The following is a 24,489-nucleotide window of genomic DNA, read 5'->3' as shown; positions in this document are numbered from 1 at the left end:
CCCGTTTCTTCCCACTTCTCCTTTTATACAATACCAGACTCTGAAGTTAGTTATATCACATCATTAGGACCATTACTTGCTAAGTCTGATGGGAAACAGTAAAAATACAGAACAGAATATTTAACTTCAGTTTAACTAACAATGAACAAATATTTACTCATTCACTACCTACCAGAGAAGCTCACCTCATTATTTGAGATAATGAGAAGGATTAAGAATAGTTTTTGTGTTCAATCCATCTTCCAAACATCAGAAAACATTAAGATGTAAAGGATTACAAGATTAATACTTTAAGACTCTGGTCCTGTGACATTTATCAATATAAAGATTGGTGACTACATAAATGTTCATTTGAATCAGATTTAAACACATCTTGGAATTTGCCCTTCCATCCAGTACAAGACTTGTGGCAATCTTCAAAAAGTTTTGACTCTACGTTAACATCTGAATTAGCTTTACTGAGCAGCATTACACATCCATTTCCTTCAGCTCAGAGCAGAGGGAGTACCTGTTAAAGGCACTAAGGCAGAATGTTACTTACTAGCCACTTCCAGTTGAAAACCTTGGTTACCACATCTAAATCAATTTCCCTTTAACAAGTTTAGAAGCCTGACCTCTGCAAAAAAAAAAAAAAAACAAACACCACCAAAACAAGGGAGCACAATACAGCCCTCCCACCCTTCGTGTAACATACTAAAAGCCATTTTTAATGTAAAAAGTCGCTTCCCTGTACTGTACATTTTATAGCCTTAACTTCAAACAAGGGTCAAGTCCTATTAAGGCAGGGAGCTGGTATTGGTTAACATTGCAGTACTCGGACAGTGATGTACAAGACATTTATTTGCAGTATGATGACAGTGATATAAATGGAAAAACCAAAACTGACATGGTTAATATTAAAACTGTTCTGACAGCAATTCACATAATCTCTGAGATACAGCTTCTTTACTTGTTCGTAGTGTGAGCCTATACATCTGAAAGAGAACATAAAATATTACTTACTTTTTAAACACGGTTTGGCATTAAATGAATGCACAGCCAACTAGTGAAAGCTACCAGTTACCTCTTAACTGTTTTGTTAGATTTGATAGGAAAAAAACCTTGAGGTAAAACATTTGGAGGCAGCCAGCCACTGAAGTAGTACAGCTTTTTCAAACCATAGGCTGGAGTACATCTTCAAACACTTGTTGAGAATTATCATTGTTCTAATATTTTTAGGCTTCAACAGCAAGGTGTTGTCCAAAATATTTAAGAGGAATAAATGTTGTGGAAAAGCCTAAAGACTCTCTACTACCACTTGTCCAGAAAAACACTAAGATTTACTACCCAAACTTACTTTTAGTCTCTCTGTTAACTTTGATAAAACCTCTATCAAAATGCTTGAGGAAAAATATTCTTAACATTGTGTTTGTTTGCTTATGCTCTTTTAGCCAGCAAATCTTTTATTGATTTAAAGTGGCAAAGGGAATTATACTTAACCTCCCCAAGGTGCACAAACCAGAAACATTGAGTGTTTGCAACCTTCAAGAGAAGATGAGACGCCATGGACAGCCTGGAATAATACAATGATCTCTTCCAACAGGAAAGAGAATTGCTATGAAGTGGCTTACCAAACTGGGCCAGGACCAGCTGCTACAATTTAATTTCTTGTTGGAGTCTGCAGTCACAATTAGCTATTGCAGTAGTGATTTTAAATAAATACCTTAAGGAGTTTCAGATACAGACAGATATTTAGTTCTAAGAACAACTCCTACTTAAGCTCTACATACTTAAAACAGATACCTGTGCCTGAAGGTTGGGTTCAAGGCGCAGCAAGCATCCAATCTGAGTAGTTTTTGTATGTATGATACCAGCACCAACAAAGTTAGCAGGATTGGGATCTACCTCCTCAAGTAGGGCTGATCCAAAGCCAATTATCTGTGAAAGAAACCCAGAAGCTTTAGATGTGGGGACAGCAGGACACCAATACCGAGTCTACCCAGCACAGGTACTTCCAACTAGCAAAACAAGTCAGGGCTAAATTTTACTTGAAGTGTCAAGACATTAAAGAACTATCCAATACTGATTTTATTACAACAAATTTTTGAAGTGACAGAGTAACCCCGATAACGAGCTGTTCCTGAAAAAAACCAAAAGGCTCCTCTCCTAACTGAAAAGTAAGTTAGATTCAACATAAGTCTCTCCTGTTTTTGATAATGCCACTCCTGTCTTACACTAGTCACTTCTGTTTTGCCTAAGGTTGTCAGTTCTACAAGTAGTTGCTTGTTTTCTTTTCTAACTAGTAACTCTAGTATAAGTTAAGGCATGAAGTATTTCCAATTGAGTTTTAAGCACTGAATTGGTGTTTTCTTAAATAGCTTCAAGTTTACATCTGTTGTTGAAGACTATATCTAATTCAAGCCACACTGAGAAACAGTCTGTTCAACCCAGCACTGCCAATGGTCTGTCACAAAACACAGGACTTAACACTTTAACAGGATGATACAATTGCCACATAAACCAAGATGAACGAAGTTTGTTTACACCACTACCTTTACACTATGAATTAAAAATACCACACTACCACCCACCTTCGCTTTTGTGATCTCTGCATCCATCGGGTGTTTTGCCTTGAAGATGTTCTGTACTTCTTGTTTCGGACTGCAAGACAAGGCAAGATGAATACATGGTATAATATGTGTATTATGTACAGCATTGTTCAATAGCAACTAATTATATTGGGAGAGCTTATAACTCACAGGATTAAGCGATGGGGCGGTACACCAGTTACATTCACAATATATCCTTTTTCTTCCCTTGGCCCACCACAAGAGCCCCAAGCCCAGGTATAGACAAAGTCTTACTTGCTCAGTTGTTTCCAACGCTGAAAGAAGTCTTGAGAAGACATCTCTGTTGGCTGGAAAAATTTATTCAGCGTGATGGGTAATTTTACCGAAAGATTTTGAAATGTTCCACCATACCTGCATATGGAATAAAAGAACACTGTATATGCAGCAGTGTCAGCAGTCTCTAAGTCTAAATCAACCAAGCAATTGAGGATAAACACTAAGGTGCCGTTGTTTATGATTAAAATCCATCAACTGCAGATAATGTTATTTTTAAGATACAGTTTTAATCCACTGTTAAATAAAATTATTTGCTCTGCTTAGATAGCACATGAAAGTGAATTGGCAGAACTTCTAGTAAGGATCTCACACTTTCAACATAGGTTGTTATCCTTCTAGATGGCACCTTTAGGTGTGAAATATATCCCTGTAAAATATACCAGTAAGAACCAGTTTAGACTAGAATAACAGAACGTAGCCTAGAAATCAGGATTTCCTAAAGGCTGATGTTGAGTGGACATAACAAGATTCTATTTTTGGCTGCATGCATTTCTAGTCCAAGTTGTTTGCAGAAGTGTTCTTTGTTTCCAGAAGGGAAAAGTTACTGCATATATTCCTGTCAAGATTTCTTAAGCAAAGAGGAAGATTGCCATTTCATACACACAGTGGAAAGAGAAGTCATGGACACATTTTATCAGTAGCTGCTTCTTGATTAGTTGTTTGGGTTTCTTTTAAACCACACTGTTCCAAGTGGATTCCCTACCTCCTCTAGTAGCTTAAAGCCTAGCGAGATTTTTCAAGGAAGTTGTCTACCCAAGGGAGCTTTATGTTTCCATATTCTAGACTTCAGAACAAATTTAACGTCTTTCATCTAATTAATTCACTAGCATTTGAATCATGTTTTACCTGAATTGAATGTTCAGGATTGGAGCTTCCATAAAGTCTGACACACATTCAATGTTCACAACCTGTTGAACCTGTGCACCTCCATCCACTGTGGGGTCAACAGGTTTTGTCTGAAGATTCAGGCATAAGAAGTGGTTAAGGAATTGGTAACTTTAAAAACAGAAGTAGATCCTCCAGTGAGCTACATGAGGAATTAGCATCATGTCCACTTATTCTCTATATGCCACTGAATATTAAAAGCTCAATTCTTGTAGAGCACAAAAGGTTTCTCTTTTTTCCATACTGACATACCTAGAACCAATAACCCCCACAATTCTCAGTTACTTGGATACTCTTAAAGAAATATCTTCTCAAAAAAGCCTGGGCTATTTCACCTTGATGTGAGCATTACAGTGATGCTTTGAGTCAAACAAACTTGATTACATAGTCTCTCATAAATCCTAAATTTGCAATACCAAGCCTTAAGAACAAACTGTAAATTAAGAGCTTATTTTGAAGTATCATAATCTTTGTGCACATGTATTCTTCTACCCCATCTCAAGTCTGACGTTATCTGCTAATGCAGGACTTAAAGGTCACCACATCTATACCCCTTCTACTTCAGTGGAGAAAGCTACAGAATTATGTTACATATTTATACAGCCTAATTTCTCCTTATTTCAACAGTAAAATTTGTGTTTGTAACCAGAGCTTTAAGGAAAGAATCTTCTATCTTTGTGCAAGAGTTGTTCTTTCTACAACAGCTTTAGAAAGTTATCAGCAAGTTTCTCATTTCTTCATGTTCAAGGACAACACTTGATCCAGCAGCTTTATTATAGTTTTGTGCAGCATAAAACACAAAACCTAGATAGGAACAGACACATGCTACCGCATTTAAGGATATTTGACTGTAGGTCATCTGAGCAGATTACTGTTGGAGTAAAATTCAAGAACTGTGTTGATGTCTTATTACCATAGAATATGAACATACGTCCTAGAAAGAATAAAAAAAGACATCAGAATTTTTAGGTACACCACATGTAGCCATACTTAAAGCATGAGTAGTTCAGTACCTAATACATTGTCTGTCTGTCTTTAAAACAACTTTTAAAAACAGAGCATAATTTACATGGTTTCTCTTACCAAGATATTCACAGTTCAAAATGAAATAACAGATTAAAAGAAACCATCAGACCTCTCCCAGAATAGCTGTCACACAGGCAGTTAAATAATCAGTGGCAGTCTTTCAGTTGCTGGAGAACATTACTTTACATATAAATAAGCTCTTAAGGTACCAAAAGTGATGCAGAAGGGGAAAAACAAGCAATCCTAGCGCTGGCCTGTGTTCAATTCTCAGCTGCTTCCTAGATGTTTTCAGTGTCTTGTGCATTAATGTACTATGACAGACATGGCTGAAATGTATTGTGTATCATTATTACAATAAGCTACACCATAAAATGTAAAAATTGAGGAGAATGGTCCCTTATAACCCTGGCTGTACTAGTCTTAGAGCTACGCAGCAAGAGCTGGAGCTTGCAGTACCACTTAACACACCCACTTCATCTCAGCTACCAAAACAATCAAAACATTTAAGGAAACAAGAACCCACACAGAAGCCAAGGACACAAACAGTGAAGATCCTAAGACAGGTTAGGCCTGAAATCACATTGGCCTCTTAAGTAACTGAAAACTAAGACCTATCCACACTATCAGGCTGGCACTGGGGTTGATAATGCAGACAGCTAACCACTTGACCTGAAAGATCTTACCCAGGTTCTGTCGAAATTCAGATTTCAATCCTATTTGTAGCAACTGATTTTCAAATAAGACTCCATTATTTTTACACACAAACCTAGGGAAGAGAAAGAAAACATGTTTTAAATTGAGCCATATTAAACAATATTTAGAACCACAAAATTCAGGGTTTATACAGAGGATGAAGATTGTGGTTAACCTAGAGTGCATCAGTCTGTGAGAGAGGCCTTTGCAGAAAACTGCAGTTAGAAAAGACAATTTTACAACCAAAACCACCACTTGTAGAACACTAAAAGAACTGAAATTTTTATTTGATAGGATGTCTAAGAAACTACAAAGGAAGTCACAATAAGCTATATGCACACACACACTGCCTATAAAGGACCAGGCAACAGACTAGGATTTTTCTTATTCATATCCTTGACAACTTCTGAAACTCATTAGGTTGGTGCAGAATTGAAAAGTTAGAAGCTTTGACTGTTTAAACCTGAAAGAAAAAAGAATCCCTTATGTGATACAGAACTGATAAAACAAGTCAACTGTGAGCTTTTTTTTTTTTCCATTTTGAGAGATGAAGCCCATTCTGCAGTGATTTCAGTCCTTTCTGTCACCCTTCACTTAAAAGTAGAAGAGGTGGTCAGCAAACATCAGCCTTTTGCATGCAAGGCACTTCAAACATACTCCCAAATACCAGTACTTTTGACAATTTACTCTTATGTTTTTCCTCTATTTGTGAATAGTTGCAAAACTTAATATAAAACTGGTATTGCCTCATTTTAGAGCAGTATGTGATAGCACTGACTAGTAAAGGCAACTCTAACCTTTGTATTCATGAGCTTGTCATAAAATCCACAGCATCTACAGAGGTGTTCTAGTCACAAGTCTGACAGTACATGTTTCTCTAGTTTTGCTGGTATTAAGTTAATGAACAATATAGTTTTGCTTTATAACTATATTCTGGAAGTTGCCCAGCCTTGCAAGGTTTTAGTATTGCTTACTTGTGAAAAAGCTCATCAGCATCATGCACAGTATCAGCTGGTTCCTCAGAAACTACCTCAGATGAAGCCAGGTCAGGGCTAGTTCAGGCAGCACAAAGGAAGAAAGGCAGTAGCGACAGAGATAGGAGTTAGTAAAGACAGCTTAGTGCTTAGTTATTTCTTTTACCTCCTTCCTCAAAAAAGGCACTGCTGAGTTTAATGCATGAAAAATTTATTAGCTGCCCTAGCTCGGTAAACCTAGAGAGGTTTTAGGTATTAGGCAATGTTTTCCCCCACTTCTCTCCCCCACCCCACCCCTCCCTGATTGTTAGGAACCAGCAATTCTTCCCAAAGACAGGAGACAGCCAAAGGTGTTCAGTAGCTTAAATTTATACCTCTTAAAGAATCAAGTCCTTTTACATGTTTAATTGTGAGAGCAAAAAAGTTTTAGTTCAAAACCGTAAATGCAGATGTCTATTAACTACTACAAATGTGCGCTTTGAAGTGGAGGCCTCATCAACCTTGGTGGCATTTCTAACTACAGCTGCGCAATCAGTTCTTAAAAACACACAAGTATTAAGTGCAGGTAAGACTATATGGGCACACAGAGAATGACTTACCCAAGTAACAGATTAGAAACAAAAGTGACAACAGCACTAAAGAGCAGGAAACTGTAAAAGGCAACTTCTCAGTATCATTAGAGAAGCATTTCATCATCTACAGACAGACCAAGGAGTTGGGCAATGCTATACTTTCTTCTGCAGAAAGAGAAAACTCTTTTTAGGTAACTTTTGCTTCTGAAGCTACTGGTATTGGGGTTCCCCCCCCCCCTTAAAAAAGCTCTAACAAGTTTGTGTAGCTTCGTAAAGTCTTGGTATTGTGTAGCATGATTAAACACTTATGGCCTTCCAAGAGAAACATGGAATCAAGTCTTAATCACTGCAAACCTGCAACAATGCACTAAATATGAAATTTTGATGACAGTCTCAATGATCCAGACAGATTAGTTTCACTTTTTATGTCTTTTACATTAAGATGCATTGCAAATTTGTCATGACATCATTCAAAATTTGGACCTTGACAACAGTAACATGTTCTTTGGCCAATAAGACAACAGATTTTAGAAGATATTCTGTGATCTTATACTACTTATTTCCAAAATTTTAGCCAAATAACATTTGATTGTAGCCACAGTATCTTTTAATATTAAAGTGATTAATAACACATTGCACCTACACTACACTTGGCAATGTAATTAGGAAGATACTTATATCAAATCCCCTTAAAAAAAAGCAGGGTTTTTTTTCCCCTTTTCACACCTGTTTGTTAGGCAGTAGCAGAATAATTTATATATGTATCTTGAAATTCTGAGAACCAGTATCTCTGGATATAATCCATATCACTGTTCCAGTATCAGCTTGCCATAAGTAGAGACACATGAGAACACTTTAGGGAAGTAAGTTAACAAAAACGTATTCATATCAGGCCAGATAACCCCCAAATTCAGGATGTACTGAGATGCACAAGCAGCTTAGTTTAACAAAGAAAGAAAAGCAGCATGAAAACTGGGCAATACTGTGTGGCTAACATCCTCAGGTTGATTACTACCAACTCAGTTTTTCCATGAGCAGAAGTATTCAATAAAAACAGCACATCCAGCACAGAGTTCAACACCTCTGTCACTGCACAACTACCACCCAGGAATGCATTCAATAAGCTGGAACAAAACCGAGAGTTATTGTAGGTATTTTTTTAATCTAATCCTGTTTTAGCAGAAAAATAATTCTTCAGATTCCTTATAGGGTGACTAATTACCTCGCAAAGTTGTCATCAGAACCAGGAGCAAGAGGTGCAACCGCAGAAGCTGAATCTGAAAATACATCCACCAGCAGGCTACCACTAGAGGAAGGTGGAGGAGCTGAATTGGTGAGAGGGGCAGCACCCAGACCCAGCAGATCCGCAGATGGAGAAGGAGTAGACTAGGGAAGACAAGACACTTTAGTGTTACACTACAGCAAAACTAAAACAAATTTGCCTCTCTTGCATAGACAGCTAAGCTATGGCAAAGTGCATCTCCCCAGCCCAAATCAAGCTTTGAATTGATGTAGAAGGCTTCATGAATGCAGTTATACCCTTGCATTTCAACTTCAGGTTATTTGCACATGTGGGGGCTGGTTCCCTCCCCCTGCCCCCCCCTTTTTTTTTCTCTTTTGAAGAGAGTTATGCCCATCTAACCATTAAATAAAAACCCAAAATTTTTCTGTCTAGAATCTGATTCTGCAGAAGATAGACACCAAAGTTCTTCCCCCTCATTCCTCCCCTCTTAGCTTCAAGGGAAATTAAGTATTATAGGGAATAAAGTCAAATGTGTTGCTTTTCTTTTATGAAGAGTCCAGCAAGACAGGCAGTAGCTTTTACACAAACTTAAATTAAGACACCACAGCATCTTTAAAATTGACTATCAGTTTAGTCCCGAGTTTTTGAAGCTTGGCAAACCTTAGAAACAACATAAAAGCTAACCAGCAAAAAAGAAGAGCCTGTAGCTACTTCAAGCTGCAAACACTAAAGGTAAAGGCAAGACCTTTAGATTCACACCCCCACAGATCAAGTAGCCAGGACACAGAATCATGCAACAGAGGCTGCATATATATATATATATGCGCGCCCAAGTCACATGCAAGAAGATAGACTGTTAAACAAAATGTTCATGTATTAGATGTTAGCAGCCTACAATATGCCAGATACGCTGAAGATAAGTCATGAGATGCATTTGGATTGAGTCTGAAATTTTGTTTTTGCAAGCTAACTCAAAGTTACCATATACTCCAAAGACCAAGTTTGATGCAGCGTAACTAAAAATTCCCTGGCAAAAAATTTTCAGAAACCAATCAGTAAAAGCTACTGAAAAAAGCTGAACTCCAATTTGGCATGTATCCTTTGCATCTAAGCCAAGATAGCACCAAAGCCACTGATGAAGGTAATGTAGCAGAGTTTCTTACATGGCTGCAACCCATGAAGTGAAAGCTCAAAGCACAATGCAATTTCAACTGCCAGTCACCTCAGTCAATTTGGCATGCAAAGGAAATTTGGCAGCTTTCCTGCTGGCAAGGTATTTGTCCATTCAAAAAAGCTGCATTTGGAACATCTACTCTTACATATAGCATAATCCCTTAACTCTTAGTCATTGCAATAACAAACTGGGCAGGTAGTGCGCTACAGTATTTCCTTCTCTTAGGTAATCTACTACAACATCTCAGATGTAATTACGAGTTATACTAGTCATTAAAACCAGAAAAAAGTGTTACATTATGGGAACAATTCATCCTACAATCTTTAATTGACAATAAAATGAGGCATTTTAGCTCAGAAGAAACAAGACTCTGTCCTTCTCTACCATACCGTACTGTCAAACGGTAACAGCATTACATTGATTTAAGGACATCCATGTTAAGTCAAGCACTGCCCACTTCTACTAAAAACAATAACAATCAGAAACAGATGCAAAATATCTACCATGTTAGACAAAGAAAAAGAACAGCTGATATTTTGAAATTCAAGTTACTCCTCTTAAACGTGTTAATTTTATAATCTCACCTTCACTGGCAACAAAATTCCCATTTCTAGGTTTACATTTTTACTTTGAGAAATATTGCCGTAAAAGGGGTTGGTTTTTTTTTGGTTGCAGAGAGTTTGTCCCCATTTACTTAAGATTTCCAAAGGAAAATTGCATCCACGCATGCAACTGGAGGAAAAGCAGATGCATGTACCCCTGCTGTCTCATAGCAAGCACCCATAGTCTTAAATTTGAGATGAGAAATTTTAAACTCCTAAAAAGCCACTTTAAAGAAACCATTCTTTTCTCACTTGCAAGCCATCTAAATTAGTGAAACAGCTTTTAAACTCACAACAGCACTAGCATTAACAGAGGCAGGTTCAGCGCTTCCATTCATATCAGAGCTCCTCTCCTTTTTGATCTCTTCCAGGTCAGTAACTGTGCCTGGGCCTTTCTTCTTCTTGAGTTTAGCCAAAATAGAAGATTCCCGCTCTGGAAAGGGAGGCATTTCTTCCAGCACTGTAGCCTTATCACAGAAAAAAAAAAAGCGTTAAATTTACAGAAAAAAGCCAATCCAGCTTCTGAGTCTTTGAAGAGATACACCCTTATAGATTGCATGAGGCAAAAGCAGAAGTAATTATCCACAATGAAAACAACTATGCAGTTTATACATTGATGGTGTACACTTGCTTTTAGAAAAAAAAAAAATTATTTAAAACTTTCTGAAGTTCTCCCAAAGCAGTTGTTTTAAGAGAACGGAGCTTATCACTTCCCTGGTACAGTACTAAAAAAAGAGTTTTATTTTTAAATTAAGGACCATTAGGTCTGCTATGACCTAAGTCAAGCAACCTAGACCGAAACCACAGATACTGAAGGATCTAGTCAGACCAAAGCTTTTATTAGCTGTCAACATCAAGTGTACCATGCTCTGGACAGACCTGACAGTATTAGGTTAAAACACCATGAACTTCTACAGACAAAAAAAAAAATTCAGCAAACTTACAAGTTTCCTGCCCACCGTCAAGTAAGTCCTCAGAACAAAGCACTAGTCTTTTGGTGTCTGAATACTGTAGCACCCCGTACTACGCCAGCTTTCGCTAGCTTCCCAGCTCCAGATTAGCATCTTTTAATGGTTATTTGTCCCAATAAAGCAGTAACAACTTTGATTTTAGCTCTAAATTAAAGATGGCTGCAGCTGAATTAGGTAGACTAAAAGAATCAGCACCCACATTGTGGATCCTTAAATCCTGCATTAAGATTTCTAAGCAATCACGTAAGGTTTAGTGGAGTTTACCTGTTCAGACAGACACAGCTAAAGACTTCTGTATAACAAAAAAAAAAAATCTTTATACCTACCAATATATCAGTACTGGCAATAGTACTGAGCCTCAAATACTCAACAGCTCTCTGCTGCAGCTCAACATCAGCATTCTTTAGCTGACTGTCACTGCGCAATACATCTTGAATTGTAGTTTTGATTTCTGGAAACAGGTTCACAAACTTGATGTAGGTAGACAGAAGCAGAGCTCGGGTAGGAACACTACACAGATGAAACTTGGAATGTAGCAAGTTGAACTGGATGAGGGGACTTAAAAGATGGGAAGAAAAATAATCTGTTCAGTTTTTGTAGACATGATAATTCCTAATGCATTACTAGCAAGAGCTGAATCATTTGTTAACTGGTCTTTAGGAATATTAAATAGACACTGGATTCTTTACTGAAAGTGTTACTACTTCAGTTCAGTACTTTAGAAGGTGTTTTACCTTGATCTTGGATCACCTGCTATCAGATTTCCAAATTCTCCCAAGATGTAGCCACCTACTTTTACAAGATTCTCATGGCACGCTGGAGCTTGAAGGGCCTGTAAGAACACATTAATAGTAATCGATCTGTACTGTATCAAAAAAGATCTCTTCTGTCACTTCCATGTCCAGTTTCCTAGTCTACTCTCCTGTAAGGGCAGACCATAATTCTAAGCACTATAGAGCACTTATGAGAAAAGCACGATAGGTTCTATGACTTTACAGAAGAACCTCTAACATAAGTACTACTTGCTTCAGAGCACTCTTAGGCCCATCTAGCAGCAGTGTGGACTTCTGAGGACAGATACAGCTGCTTAGGTTTCCCGTTACATCTTTAGAGATGTCAGAATGATGGTAATATACTTAATCTAAATCTTACAAAAATATGTTGAAGCTGTCCAAGATAAGAACACTGTCCTTATGGAATATGAAGAAACACATAGCAGGGATAAGTTCTGAAAGTCAGCTTAAACATTCAGGAAAGGAAATGAAAAAAGTGGAAAGCCCATGTGAAGAATCTAAACAAAGTCACAGTAACAAGGCCAGACATTTGAAAGTTTTCTCCTTTAATACTTCAAATTCCAGTTTTATCAGATCCTGAACAGAAGGAATCTACATGATTCTAGAAGGATCATCAAGTTATCATTTTGAGGGGGTTGGATTCCTGCATGCAGAAAACTCGAAGAAAAAAAAAAGCTGCCCTGTAAAAGGCTTTTCTTTTTACTAAAGTTCAGTAATTCTCCAGGTAATGTAATTTCCTAACTAAGCTATCCATTCAATGCCACCCACCAAAATAACATAAAACCCAGCATAACCTCCCTTGCCCTCCCTCACCAAAGCCAGAACAGTACCAGGTGTATTCTACATTCCTTAAGCCAGAGAAGCTTCTCATCACCTTAATGCAGTCTCTGGCTCTGAGATATCTGTGATACTAGTTCTAGTGAAAGCTTCAGCAGCTTTTTGTTGAAATATTCAGGATCCTATTTGTACTTCTTCCTAACATGTGGAAGCATATGCACATGCTAGATCACATGGTGTTTACTTAATTCCTACCTCATTTTGAAAGTGAATTGAAAACAGTTATTCTCACCTCAAAAACAGTCTTTGCTGCATACCCTTGAACATCATCCCTGTTGATGACAATCTGAATAACTCGATACCACACTTCTTCACTGACATAGTCACCAGCAATGCGAATCAGATTCAAGATTGTATCCACATACCAGGTATAATCCACTGCATACTTCTCAGCTAGAATTGCTACTTTCAGAACCTGAAAGCACGTAAGAGAATAAAGAAGTTTGACTAGCTTATAGTAGAAGCTGTGTATATGAAAGTGAATTAATACACCTAGTGATACCCCATGGTAGCACAGAAGCCTCAGTTTCAGATGTGTCAGCTTGCTCACTTGCTCCACAGCTAAGATGAAAAGATGAACACTGAAATTCTGTGCCAGAACACACTAGTTGCCAGCTATGTAATACTTTCCCCACAAAACGTTCTAATACGTTGTGCATCTGTGGCTTTTCAACTGTGTACCTAAGTGATCAAGAACAATTTGTTGAACATTTTTTGTTTGCTATAAAAACACCATTTAAACCACCACTGAGACAGGACCAAGTAGGAAACTGGAGGTCTCAAAAAAAAAAACCAAACCACACCAACAACCACCTCAAGCTAGCAGAGACAGACCGAAATATAGCTGACTTTTTCAGGTCATACGAAGATTCCTATATCCTGAAGCACAATCAGCACAGGACGAGACCTCCACAAAATTTGTTATCAATTGCATTTATTCTTTTAAGAGTAGTAAATTTATTCTTGCATCTATTCTTTAAAGGGTAGTAAATTACCAGAATGAAATCCACATTATCTCCCAAGTCAGGGTAGACTGCTAACAGCAAGAGGACAGTACAAGACATAAATCAACCAACCCTGGATTCTATGTTAACTTCTCCGATCAAGAAACTTCAGCACCCAAGCTAATTACCATAAGTACAGGTTTTGGCTACTATTCTAGGAAGGTCGTTAAGTGAGTATTTCAACTTTTGCATTTTCTTCCTGCTGGGAGGAAGGAGATGGATATCATGCCTCTCTTTTAGCTGATTATGGTTTGGGAACCCTTGGACACAGAGAATGTTCTCACAGCACACACAGTACGAAGTTCTACCTACAAATAAGTATTTATCACACTAATTTTTGAAGCTATTAAACAGTTGACTACAGTAGGACATAACCCTCCGATTTAGAGACTGTATTTGCTCAAGCACTGATAAAATTCACTTCACTTTCTATATGCAATCTCCCAAGACCAAGATTAGTTGTTATAATTCCTAGTTTCTGAGGTTTTATTTCCCCCCTCCCCCATTAGTTTAACCTAAATGAAGAACATTCTTTGCTGTTAGACTACAAACTTAGGGGGTTTGGGGTCTTTTGTTGGGTTTTGTGTTGTTTGGTTTTTGTTTTTGTGTTGTGTTTTTTTTTTTTTTTAAACCACCATGAAAAAGAGTCTCTATCATAGACTATCCAGCATCCCAATCAATAAATGACACACATGGTGCAAAAGCCCACTACGAAAAAAAATAAAAGTCAGGGAAACAAGTATCTCACGATTTCTTCTCTAATGGAATAATCAGCAGTCTCCAAGTAATTCAGCATTTCAGCCACAATCTGCTGGGCATTGCTTCGGTCACACATGGCATACAGGAGATCTACAGCTCTTTGTCGTACACTTACATCTCTCTCAGTCTGCAAAAGGACACATAGCAAAAGGTCAAGATGATTTCATCTGTATTTGGAAAGCACATGCAACTTACTGAAGCAATGAAACTTACTATAAGTCACAGTCAAATTTAAAACAAATTTATTTCACCTTTCAGATGCAGAATGAACTTAGATATACCCTTCACATAAGCTATAAGCTTCTCATGTTATTCTCACTTTCAGTCACCTAGAAAGAGATGACCGGAGACTCAGCTTCTTGTTTTAGATATTACAAAAATTCAAATCACGAGGTTTTGTTTCTGTAGTATACATATTCAAATCTGTGCAAGTGCTGAAAGGATGAAGGAGTTTGTACAGAATACTCCACTATAACCCTAACTAGAGCAATTGAGTTTATGGTCTACTGCGTACTGGGTAACTGGCACCACTAGCCACAAACACACTAACAACTGGCTGAAATTGTCCAATTGTCACCAGGCCAATGGACAATTAGCTATCTGCAGGTTTAGTGTTGGGCTTGCCTTGTATCAATAGAAACCCAGCTAGAAGAGATATATATTTCATAGTTAGACAAATATATTAATATGCTACAGCGTGAGCTTGGAAGAAAATAATACGTGTAAACACTGAAGTGTGCAAGTAAATTTACATGCAAATCAGTCTTCCTCTTTTGACTTTTTTCACACAAATATGGCCTGGGAATGTGTCTTCCTGGTTTCTTGGCTTTCTGATTCTGTAGTGGAAGTTGATCTGCTCTACTCGTCCCCATAAGCTACTACAGTGAAGAAATAGTGTCTGATACCAGCAAGGCAGTAATAAAACAAAGTTTCCCCAGCATTTTCCATATTGGAAGAATTCTTCATCTTCAGTCTACAGCTTGAGGAGATACCAAAGTGTTACAGGTGCCACAGCTACAAGTATCAGATTTACTAGTAAGCTACAGAAATAAACTGAAGCTGACCTCTATCGTTGCCAGCACAGCAAAGTTTTGCAGGATTAAGGAAAAAAACCTAAAGCAGACTTCTGAGAATAACTCATTTGGTCCCCAAGTATTATTAGCTTAATTGGGGATAGGGGGCTTGGAGCAGTGGGGGAAAGGGCATGGAGGCACGGGAGAAGACAACACTCAAAACAGACTGCACACTTAAATATTTACCTTCAATGCATTGATAACTGTTTCTATGTGTGTTTTCACAGCCTCATGTGAGAATTCAGAGCTGGCAAGCGTGCACATGCTTTCCAGTGCTAGGTAACGCAAATTAGTTTCTCGGTGCTGCAAGAACTGACCTAGCTGGTTACAGGCACGGACTAGTAGATTTGGCTCACTGCACAGAACAGGAGAGAAAGTGAAAGGGTTAAAAGCAACAGGTTTGAGAACACCCAATACAGAACACTATTTCTGCAGTGGAAATTTCTTAAAATGCCTCGAAGTGTCTGCTAGAATGCCCCATTGATGAAATGAAAATTCAGATACTGTGAGCAAATAATTTCTGTTGGATGAGAGTGGTGGGTCAATACAAAACACCAAAAAAAGCAGCAACAAGAAACAAAGATACAAAAAAATTTGCCCACAGCAACACAATTCGTTAATGCTGTTCAATTCCATTGCTGTGCTTGTGTTTCAATCTAGCAAGCAACTTCATATTCTGTTCTCTCCCTCTTCCCCCCTAGGTAAAATTCCATTTAGTGTTCAAGACAAAGCCACAGATTTTCACTTTAAAAAATCCTCTCATAATAGAGGTGTTCTCGCAGCTCACCTGTCATGATGTATAATTAAGCTTATTGCCTCAAACAGCACCGCATTCTTTGCATTTGAGTGTTGTACTTTTTTTGACTTCGGTGGCTCCTGTGCTTTGTTAAGAATAGTTTCCAGGCATTCTGTTAGACGCCCACGTACCGCAGGGTCTTCTAGAGAAGAACAAGCCGTTGGACAACTTCATTTTGTTCAACACCCTAATCCCTACATTAGGCCTTCCACCTTGCTAAATGTGAATAAACTGAAATATTCTGAATACATTAAAAACAGTTCACCCTCCCCCGATATAGAGCTGGCAAAAGAATTCTAGGCCACAGCTCTATTTCGGTAAGAGCAAAAGCCAAACATGATCTCCACTACAATATATATCAAGGCTTTAATACAGTTGATAACATTAAAGAATGTTTAAAGTGGCAGTTGCAACTGGTTTGTAAGATGCACACTGGTTTGACACTTTGCTCTAAGCTACGTGGCCTTTTGAATTATGTTATGTATAATTTTAACAATCTGAAACACTCCAGAGTACAGACTTCAGTATCCTTGTATCCTATCAAGACAATGAGCTTGCACACAAAGTTATGGTAACACTACAGTGCAGTAGCTCTTTGGAGATCATGTACTGCATAAAAGACATGAACACTGTTGTGATTTGTGCATTACCTGGAGGTGGATAGCACTGTAACAGCCTCAGAAGTTTCACAGATAACCAAGGAGCAGGAACAAAGTAGTATGTATAGTCCTGAAGATCTGTTGATGCAGAAGTTACAATCTGTAAAATAAGCAGACAGCATATCACCTACTGAAGTTAAAGTGATGTGCAATCATGAGAAGGACCCTAAGCACACTGCAGGTCACCTTTGTCAGCAGCTTACAAAACTATGTCACTAGCAATGTTTAATTCAGTAGATTAATTAGGTGCAAGTTGTCATACTATGAGTATACCACCAGGTTCCCTAGTAACAGAAATTCAGTTTTACAGATGCAGTAGTCTAGAAGTCTCTTCCCAAAAGCATACTTGCTTTTCTTAAGAATGAAGGTGACCATCTCATAACACCAAAACGTTTAACTAGAAGCTTGACTTTCTTTGGTTCAGCAATTTATAGATTCAGACAACAGAAACCCTAAATATAGTGTTATAGTTGACTGTTGAGAGGATAACTTGGAATTCAAGCACAGGATGCTATGACAGACTGAACTAAAGCAGAAGGACCAGACACCTTCAGTAATATTCGTACTCCAGAGCAAAGAACAGATAGTTTTCACAGAAGAGGTTTATAGGCATAGTAAAATGTGATAAGGGTTAGATTGGGTTTCAAAGGAAGTATCCCTCATCATAGATTTCTTCTTCCCCTTTGATTTTTGATTTTAGGATAACCGTTGAGTTAGGCACTAGCTTTGCTCAAAGAAATTCTACCTAATTCTTGCTGCTCCATTACAGAAGAGCTATGCATTTCCCTCAGAACTCCCTTGCTTTTAAGTATTAAACCAAATCTTCATATTTGAAAAGAAGTTAAAATTTCTATGAACTATAAGTAACTTTGGGTATAACACCGCATAAATCTGGGTCTAAAATACATTTGTGAAGGAGTATCCTCCCATGCATTCCATATCTTCTAAAAGACAAAAATCAAACAAAGCAATAACATAAGGTTTCCAGCATGAAGATGCTAACTTACAGAAACGTGTCTCCACTACTCCCTGCACCCCTGCCCCTGCTTAACCCGCTAGACCCATTTACAGAACGTTAAATGCTTATGATTATTAACCTAGCAACAGCTCAAAAGGGAACAGGAAGACAACTCATCTTGTAAGAAACTTAGACAAAGTTAAAAGTATGGGCTGTATTTTTGAGGGTTTTGTGCAGAAGTCTGAAAAAAAAAAAATCAGTCTCTGATCCAACTACTCTTTGGTGTTTATAGTAACGTAAAATGAGGATTTAAAAACTCAACTGCATCATGAAGATCCTTTCAAATACAAGTAGTTGGGAAACAGAAAGACACCTCTTTGTTACATACACTTGGAGCATAGCAAGGATTACACCAAGAAAGTTTGGGCAAGCTAATACAGTTTTCTGCCCTGGTAAGCAACAAGTATTTAAAGAGATCAGCTGAACGAGCTATATGAAGTGAAACTAAATCATCTTCACTTTTAATGGTACACTAAACTAATCTGACCTGGAAAGCTGAATAAATAAGCAACAGTAAGCTAACCTGACCTAGAAAGCTGAGTAAATTAAGCAACAGTGAAGTATTATCAGGGTTATCATTGGACTCACTCTGCTTAATCTAGACACTGCCAAGGAGACTGAAGTTTTAAACTCTTCTGGGTTCTTCTGTGCTAAAGTGGTGATCAGACTTGTAGCTGCAGTAACCACACCCTAGGAAAAACCAAAGCAATACATTAATTTTTTAACAGTTTAAGATGCTGCTTATTAACATCTTTCACTTCAAGTACTTTTTAATACACAACAAAACTAAGCTTATTCCCATGACAAAGCCCCACATTAAAGAGCCCTTCATTTGGCTAGTAGCTAGACTAATTACACAACTTCAAAATCCAACAGGATTTTCAACAACATGATACTGCCATGCTTGCACAGTATTTCATGCTATTTTCGTATTAGGTTTGTCTCGTGTTTGGATAGTATAGCTAAAATAAAGCGCTAAATTAAAATAAAGCCTGGATGCAAATCGTCTCATTACACAAGAAAAGCATGAGTAGAAGAAATAGGATGCAGCAGATAAACAGGAAAGAATTCTGACAACCCAACATGAAGAGAAGGCTTTGTATTAACACAAACATTTTATATTACTGCAGACTAAAGCACTCTTATTACTGCTGAAGAACAGGTCTTAATAGCCTTACTTTCATAAAGTAACTATACAGTAGGAAAAAACAGAGTCTCTTATCTAGAACAATAGGTTTTTCTGAACCAGCAAGATAAGAATGACAATATGGACAGCACAGGACCAGGAAGTCCAGGGACTGACAGATCAGGCCTCACATTTTTATTGCAGGTCTACTCTTAGAAAGGCCTAGGAAAACTAGTATCACACCTATGCAATAGGACTTATGATCACAAGCCACAAGATAAATTTAACTTACAGCCAGAGAAAAAGAATTTGTGCGTGCCATTCTTATATCTCCAAGAAAAAGGTAAACAAAACTTTATTAAAAATTAATATATACAGGAACTAAAAAAGGATAGTAAGTCCTTAAAGAATTCTTTCCCCGACTCCAAAGAATACAGTAACCCATTTGCTTGTAAGACTCAAGAAGAAATAAATTAGTGTATTTAACAGCAAAAATTATATCATCCTCTATACAGAGTAGGCCCAAGAAGCATAACGAAGCTGATCTACCAAGTGCTGATCATTGAGGAGATGCACCACTCTAGACGTCCAGTCTCCCATGGGGACAAGGTCAGGAGAAGTTCTGTATAAACGCAGCAAGCACAAGGCAGCACTCTGCTTCACACTATCCATAGTATCTCTGCAAAACATAAATATGGATTTAAAATACAGTGTTTAAGTCACAACTATACTTGCAGGCCAGCGTTATGCTAATCTTTGCACTGACTCAGCATCCCTAGCCATGTAGCATCTTTTCAACAGAAGCTGAAAGAGTAGTTCACTGAATTCTTCCTACGTTACAGTATTCATTCTTCTTAATTTTGTCCAGTAACTTTAACTAGTCAAGTTTTCAACCATTACATATGTCTAGTAGCCTCTATAATAATTCTTTGCATCTTGGGGTAACATTTCATATCTTTTTATCATAATTGAAAGTTCATTATCATCATGATAACAAGCTTCTTCCAAACTGACACAAGTCAAACAGTTAAGGTACACTATATTATGCATGTGACAAAAGCGGGATATTCTGATAGGTCCTGCATATCAGATACAAATCATTAACTGCCCAACAGCTTCAGTACCTACAGCTAGCATGCAACCCACAAATCTATTCCCCTTGCCATCCATGTTGCTAGCACAGAAATGGACTATTTTAAGAGCAGCAGTAGTTCAGTGAACTCCCTTTCACAAAGTAGTCAGTTAAGCATTTTGTATGTTGCACAAACAACAGCTAAAAAAGCCATACAGAGCATTAACACTGAAAGTTTTAAGTGGCAGTTTATAGTATGCAACCTTGGTTAAACATTCATAAACCTCCACAGCCCCAGTAGAAGTTCAGTCTACCTTTTCTCTATGAATTTACCAGTCTTCCATGAAACCAAATGGTATCTCTGTAAAAAAAAAAAACCACACCACCACAAACAACAAACCAACCTGTTCCTCCCCTCCCTGTCCACTCCCCCCCCTCCAATTTATATTCAATCCAAGGGAGCTACACTAAAGTTGCAAATGTAACTGACAGCGCTCATTCTGCACAGGTCACATATTAAAATGTGTATGTGTACATGTCATATCTATTTTCGTAGAAACATAGATGCAATGAGGCCCTGGAGACTGATCTCAGAACATAGAACAGCTCCAAGTTCAAACAAGTCTGAACTGGAGGTGCTGTGCTCTGTCTACGATTGATGACCTTAAGTGAAATTTTTGGAACTTTTTAAGGTTATCTTATTAAAACCCATGAATCATCATTCCAGTATTGTCTCCATTATGCTACCATGGAGAACAGCACATGGCAAGGGCAGTGCAGGACAGGACAGCAACAAGCCTGACAGGGCCCCAGAACATGCCAGCTCTAAACATGCACCCTTCCACGTCCAAGAAAGGTGGAATTATGGGATTCTCCCTCATTTCCTCTACCAGACCAGATCCATAGTAAGCCATCAGGTGCTAGCTGCTTATTCTTCTCTTTCTGGCCCATACTACATTTCACCTCTGCAAAATAGCAACAATATTGAAGCATGGCATTATAAAGACATTATTTCAAGAGTTCAGGTGAGCATTTCCTAAGACTTTTGCCACAACTAGATCTCACATGATATATCCTTCCTCTTGTTGCCAACTCAGTGCACGTAATAGACAGTCAGAGTTACTGCTGCATAAGCACATTTCCAACATTTGCAAGCTCCAGAGCTTGACGTTTAGAGCTTTAACACAGTTCTTATATAACATGTTACTTTTTTATATTGATGTAAGACATTAATTTGTTATAAAACAAGTTCCATGCATATTCCAAAACATTTCATATCTGTAAGAGTTTAAATGCAGTGTTTGCACCTGGACATTTTTAAGTTTCAAAATAAATTAGCCCTACAGTCACAAGTTTCATTTTAGGTTTACTTGACTACAGTTCCAGACATTTGCCAGATCTGTTTAGAGACTTCTAGCAATACAAAGGGAAAGTCAGAAAGTTTGCAAAGACCATTTATTATTTACAGAAATTGCTGTTTATATGGCTAGTAGAGGAAGCAAGAAAGCTCACACAACAGAATAATCTCACATTCCTTATGAGGTCAGGACCATTTAAATAAGAGCTTCAGTTTACAACAAATTTGTAGTGTAAACTTCTATTTAGGTTGATTTATTTCTTCTTTTCATCAGGAAAGATATGGAAACTAAAACATACAGATTTCACGGCTGTTCACTACCACACATTTATACATGTCGTGGTTTAGCCTCAGCTGGCAGCTAAGCCCCACGCAGCCGCTCACTCACTCCCCCACGGTGGGACGGGGGAGAGAATCAGAAGAGTAAAAGTGAGGAAACTCATGGTTTGAGATAAAGACAGTTTAATAAGTAAAGCAAAAGCCCCGCACACAAGCAAAGCAAGACAAAGAATTCATTCACTACTCCCCATGGGCAGGCAGGTGTTCAGCCATCTCCAGAGAAGCAGGGCTCCGTCACTCGTAATGGTTTCTTGGGAAGACAGACGCCATAACTCCGAACATCCCTCCACCCCCTTCCTTCTTCTTTGTCCCAGCTTTATATACTGAGCATGATGTTATATGGTATGGAATATCTCTTTGGTCAGCCTGGGTCAGCTGTCCCAGCTGTGTCCCCTCCCAGCTTCCCATGCACCCCCAGCCTGCTCGCTGCAGGCCAGCATGAGAAGCTGGACTGTCCTTGACTACTTAGCAACAACTCAAAACATCAGCACCTTATCAACATTTTCTCATCCCAAATCCAAAATATAGCCTCACACTAGCTTCTGTGAAGAAAATTAACTCTGCCCTGGCTGAAACCAGGACAATACGGAACAAAAACTTGATCACAACAAAGCTGTAAAAGCCTATTCAAGATACTGACACAGTCTTAATTTCCATGTTGTATTTGTACACTTACACAAACAACTCCGTGGTCAGGTATATCAAAGTATCTGCAGTTGCTGGAAATTGTCACTATTTGTACTGTGAACCCAGGACTCCACAGCTTCAAGCATGGATTAAGCTGCTGCAATGGAACCAAGTTGCTGAAAAGGGTTCTCTGTGTATGTGAAGGAGGCATGTCATACCTACCCAGCTACAAGTATTTTTGGAATTTCTCCAGCAAATGCTTCCGCCATCTCCCGGCTACCCACATTAGCAATACAGTGCAGAGCAAGCCCCATGAAGGTGGGGTTGCGGCTGGCCAGATCATTCTTGATTGCATTGTTTATTAAGCGAATCAGCTCACTGTTGGAGTTCACTAGTACGGAGATGAAGAGATATCCCTGTGATTCAGAAAAAGGAAAATGAAAATTTATTTTAGCTAACTTGAATTATGCTTTTGTTAATGCCACAAGTAATTCTTTGAGACATAGAGTTCTCCTCCAGTACCAAACATATGGGCAGAAATAGATATTTAGATAGCAGAGTGAAGGCTAGAAAGATTAAGTGAAGTAAACAAAAATGAGTAAGTTTAGCATTACCCCAACTTATCAGCTTTTAACTGTTTCATCAATCTATTTCAGCATATACTCAGAAGATCATTTTAGATGAATGGGAACAAATCAAGAATTTGGCTTATTATTCGGACACTAGTAAGTTACATGTACCTGATAAACACAACCTTACCTAGGAAGATTTAAAGAGATATTCTGAAAATTAAAAGATTACTTACCTTTTAATGCAAGACTCAAGGCAGTTTCTTAACAAGAGTAGTAACTTTACACACAGTGCACATTTTAGCTTTTACAATTAGTACAAGATTCCCTGTGCACAAAGGTGTTTACATTTCAGAATCGCTCCTAGAGCCAAGACAAGACTGGGGGGAGGGAGGCTATATGAACCGAAGTCCTTTACAGACATAGACAACTGAGACAGGATATTAGACAGAACAAGCTCATCTTTTAGAGAGACCAAGTTACTCACAATTTGTTTCTCTGTGTATCTATTGGAACTGAGCAGATTTACAGCCTCCATGTGACCAAAGTCAATGTCATGCCCCAGGAGAAAGATGAAAAGCAGTTTGCAGACATATTTTTTCTTACTGTAACCATCCAGAGCCTTGTCACCTGGAAAGCAAGGAAACAAAGAACAATTAAGCCTATGTTGTTCCTGTATCTGGTTCTCCCCATTTCTCAGTTCCACTGAGGTACTATATTATATCTTACAGTAACAAGACCTACAGTTGTACCTAGCAACTAAGGTTGACATATCACCCTACAGAAGAGGGACAAACTGAGAGTTCAGCTATTGCAGTACTTGAATTTCACAAGCTTTAAATGTATTATTGCAGCTTTTATTCACTCTACAGTGAACAAAATGCTAAATATATCCACTTATCTCTGACTTAAAGGACTATTAAGTCTTTACATAATTTTGTGCTAAACACATGAGTTATCACAAACCATCACCAACAGATGTCAGACAATCAAACAGCTCCTGGGTTTTTAAAAAATTCCCATTCACAGAACATAGGTAGCTTGTGGCTCTTCCTAACGGTCCAAGAGAGAAAAATGCATAACGCTGAAAAAGCCAAGCTGTCACTGAATCAAGACATTCACATGATATTAGTTTTAAATATTTATCCAAATCTGAAATTCAATTCTAAGGAAAAAAACAAAACCTGAAGATTTTAGCGTTAATTCCATTTACCATTATCCATATCCTAAAGGACAGTCATGAAATGGTGTCATCATCTAGTCCCTGAATTATCTTGCTATGTCCTTAAAGTATTTTCTTACTAGAAGGCAGTACATATGGGTTTACTCAATTTTCCTATTCCTATTAAGAGCAGCTGTATGTCTTCCATACATGTTCTCTTGTTAGCCCACGTATCAAACCTTTATCACAGTGAAATGTCTTAACGATCTTCC

General features: G+C 38.1%; 1 protein-coding gene across 1 annotated transcript in view; it reads right to left on the bottom strand.

Moving 5' to 3' along the window:
* Positions 1-686: 686 nt before the first annotated feature.
* AP2A2 (adaptor-related protein complex 2, alpha 2 subunit) overlaps positions 687-24,489 on the bottom strand; it is a gene marked incomplete at its 5' end in the record, with an annotated part of 33,340 nt that continues 9,537 nt past the window's right edge. Inside the window, 21 exons of the mRNA XM_010294308.1 lie at positions 687-974; positions 1,783-1,917; positions 2,571-2,640; positions 2,844-2,960; positions 3,732-3,846; positions 4,606-4,704; positions 5,480-5,562; positions 6,464-6,541; positions 8,258-8,421; positions 10,348-10,521; positions 11,352-11,583; positions 11,760-11,857; positions 12,889-13,071; positions 14,409-14,546; positions 15,679-15,847; positions 16,280-16,430; positions 16,939-17,047; positions 18,554-18,655; positions 19,641-19,770; positions 22,709-22,902; positions 23,543-23,685. Of these exons, the coding sequence (XP_010292610.1) occupies positions 897-974; positions 1,783-1,917; positions 2,571-2,640; positions 2,844-2,960; positions 3,732-3,846; positions 4,606-4,704; positions 5,480-5,562; positions 6,464-6,541; positions 8,258-8,421; positions 10,348-10,521; positions 11,352-11,583; positions 11,760-11,857; positions 12,889-13,071; positions 14,409-14,546; positions 15,679-15,847; positions 16,280-16,430; positions 16,939-17,047; positions 18,554-18,655; positions 19,641-19,770; positions 22,709-22,902; positions 23,543-23,685 (2,762 nt within the window). The remainder of the gene's footprint in view (positions 975-1,782; positions 1,918-2,570; positions 2,641-2,843; positions 2,961-3,731; positions 3,847-4,605; positions 4,705-5,479; positions 5,563-6,463; positions 6,542-8,257; positions 8,422-10,347; positions 10,522-11,351; positions 11,584-11,759; positions 11,858-12,888; positions 13,072-14,408; positions 14,547-15,678; positions 15,848-16,279; positions 16,431-16,938; positions 17,048-18,553; positions 18,656-19,640; positions 19,771-22,708; positions 22,903-23,542; positions 23,686-24,489) is intronic.

Source organism: Phaethon lepturus, unplaced genomic scaffold, assembly GCF_000687285.1.
Source record: "Phaethon lepturus isolate BGI_N335 unplaced genomic scaffold, ASM68728v1 scaffold3869, whole genome shotgun sequence".
Taxonomy (NCBI): Eukaryota; Metazoa; Chordata; class Aves; order Phaethontiformes; family Phaethontidae; genus Phaethon; species Phaethon lepturus.
Note: the sequence above shows the minus strand (reverse complement) of the source record. Positions and strands in the feature narration are given on the sequence as shown.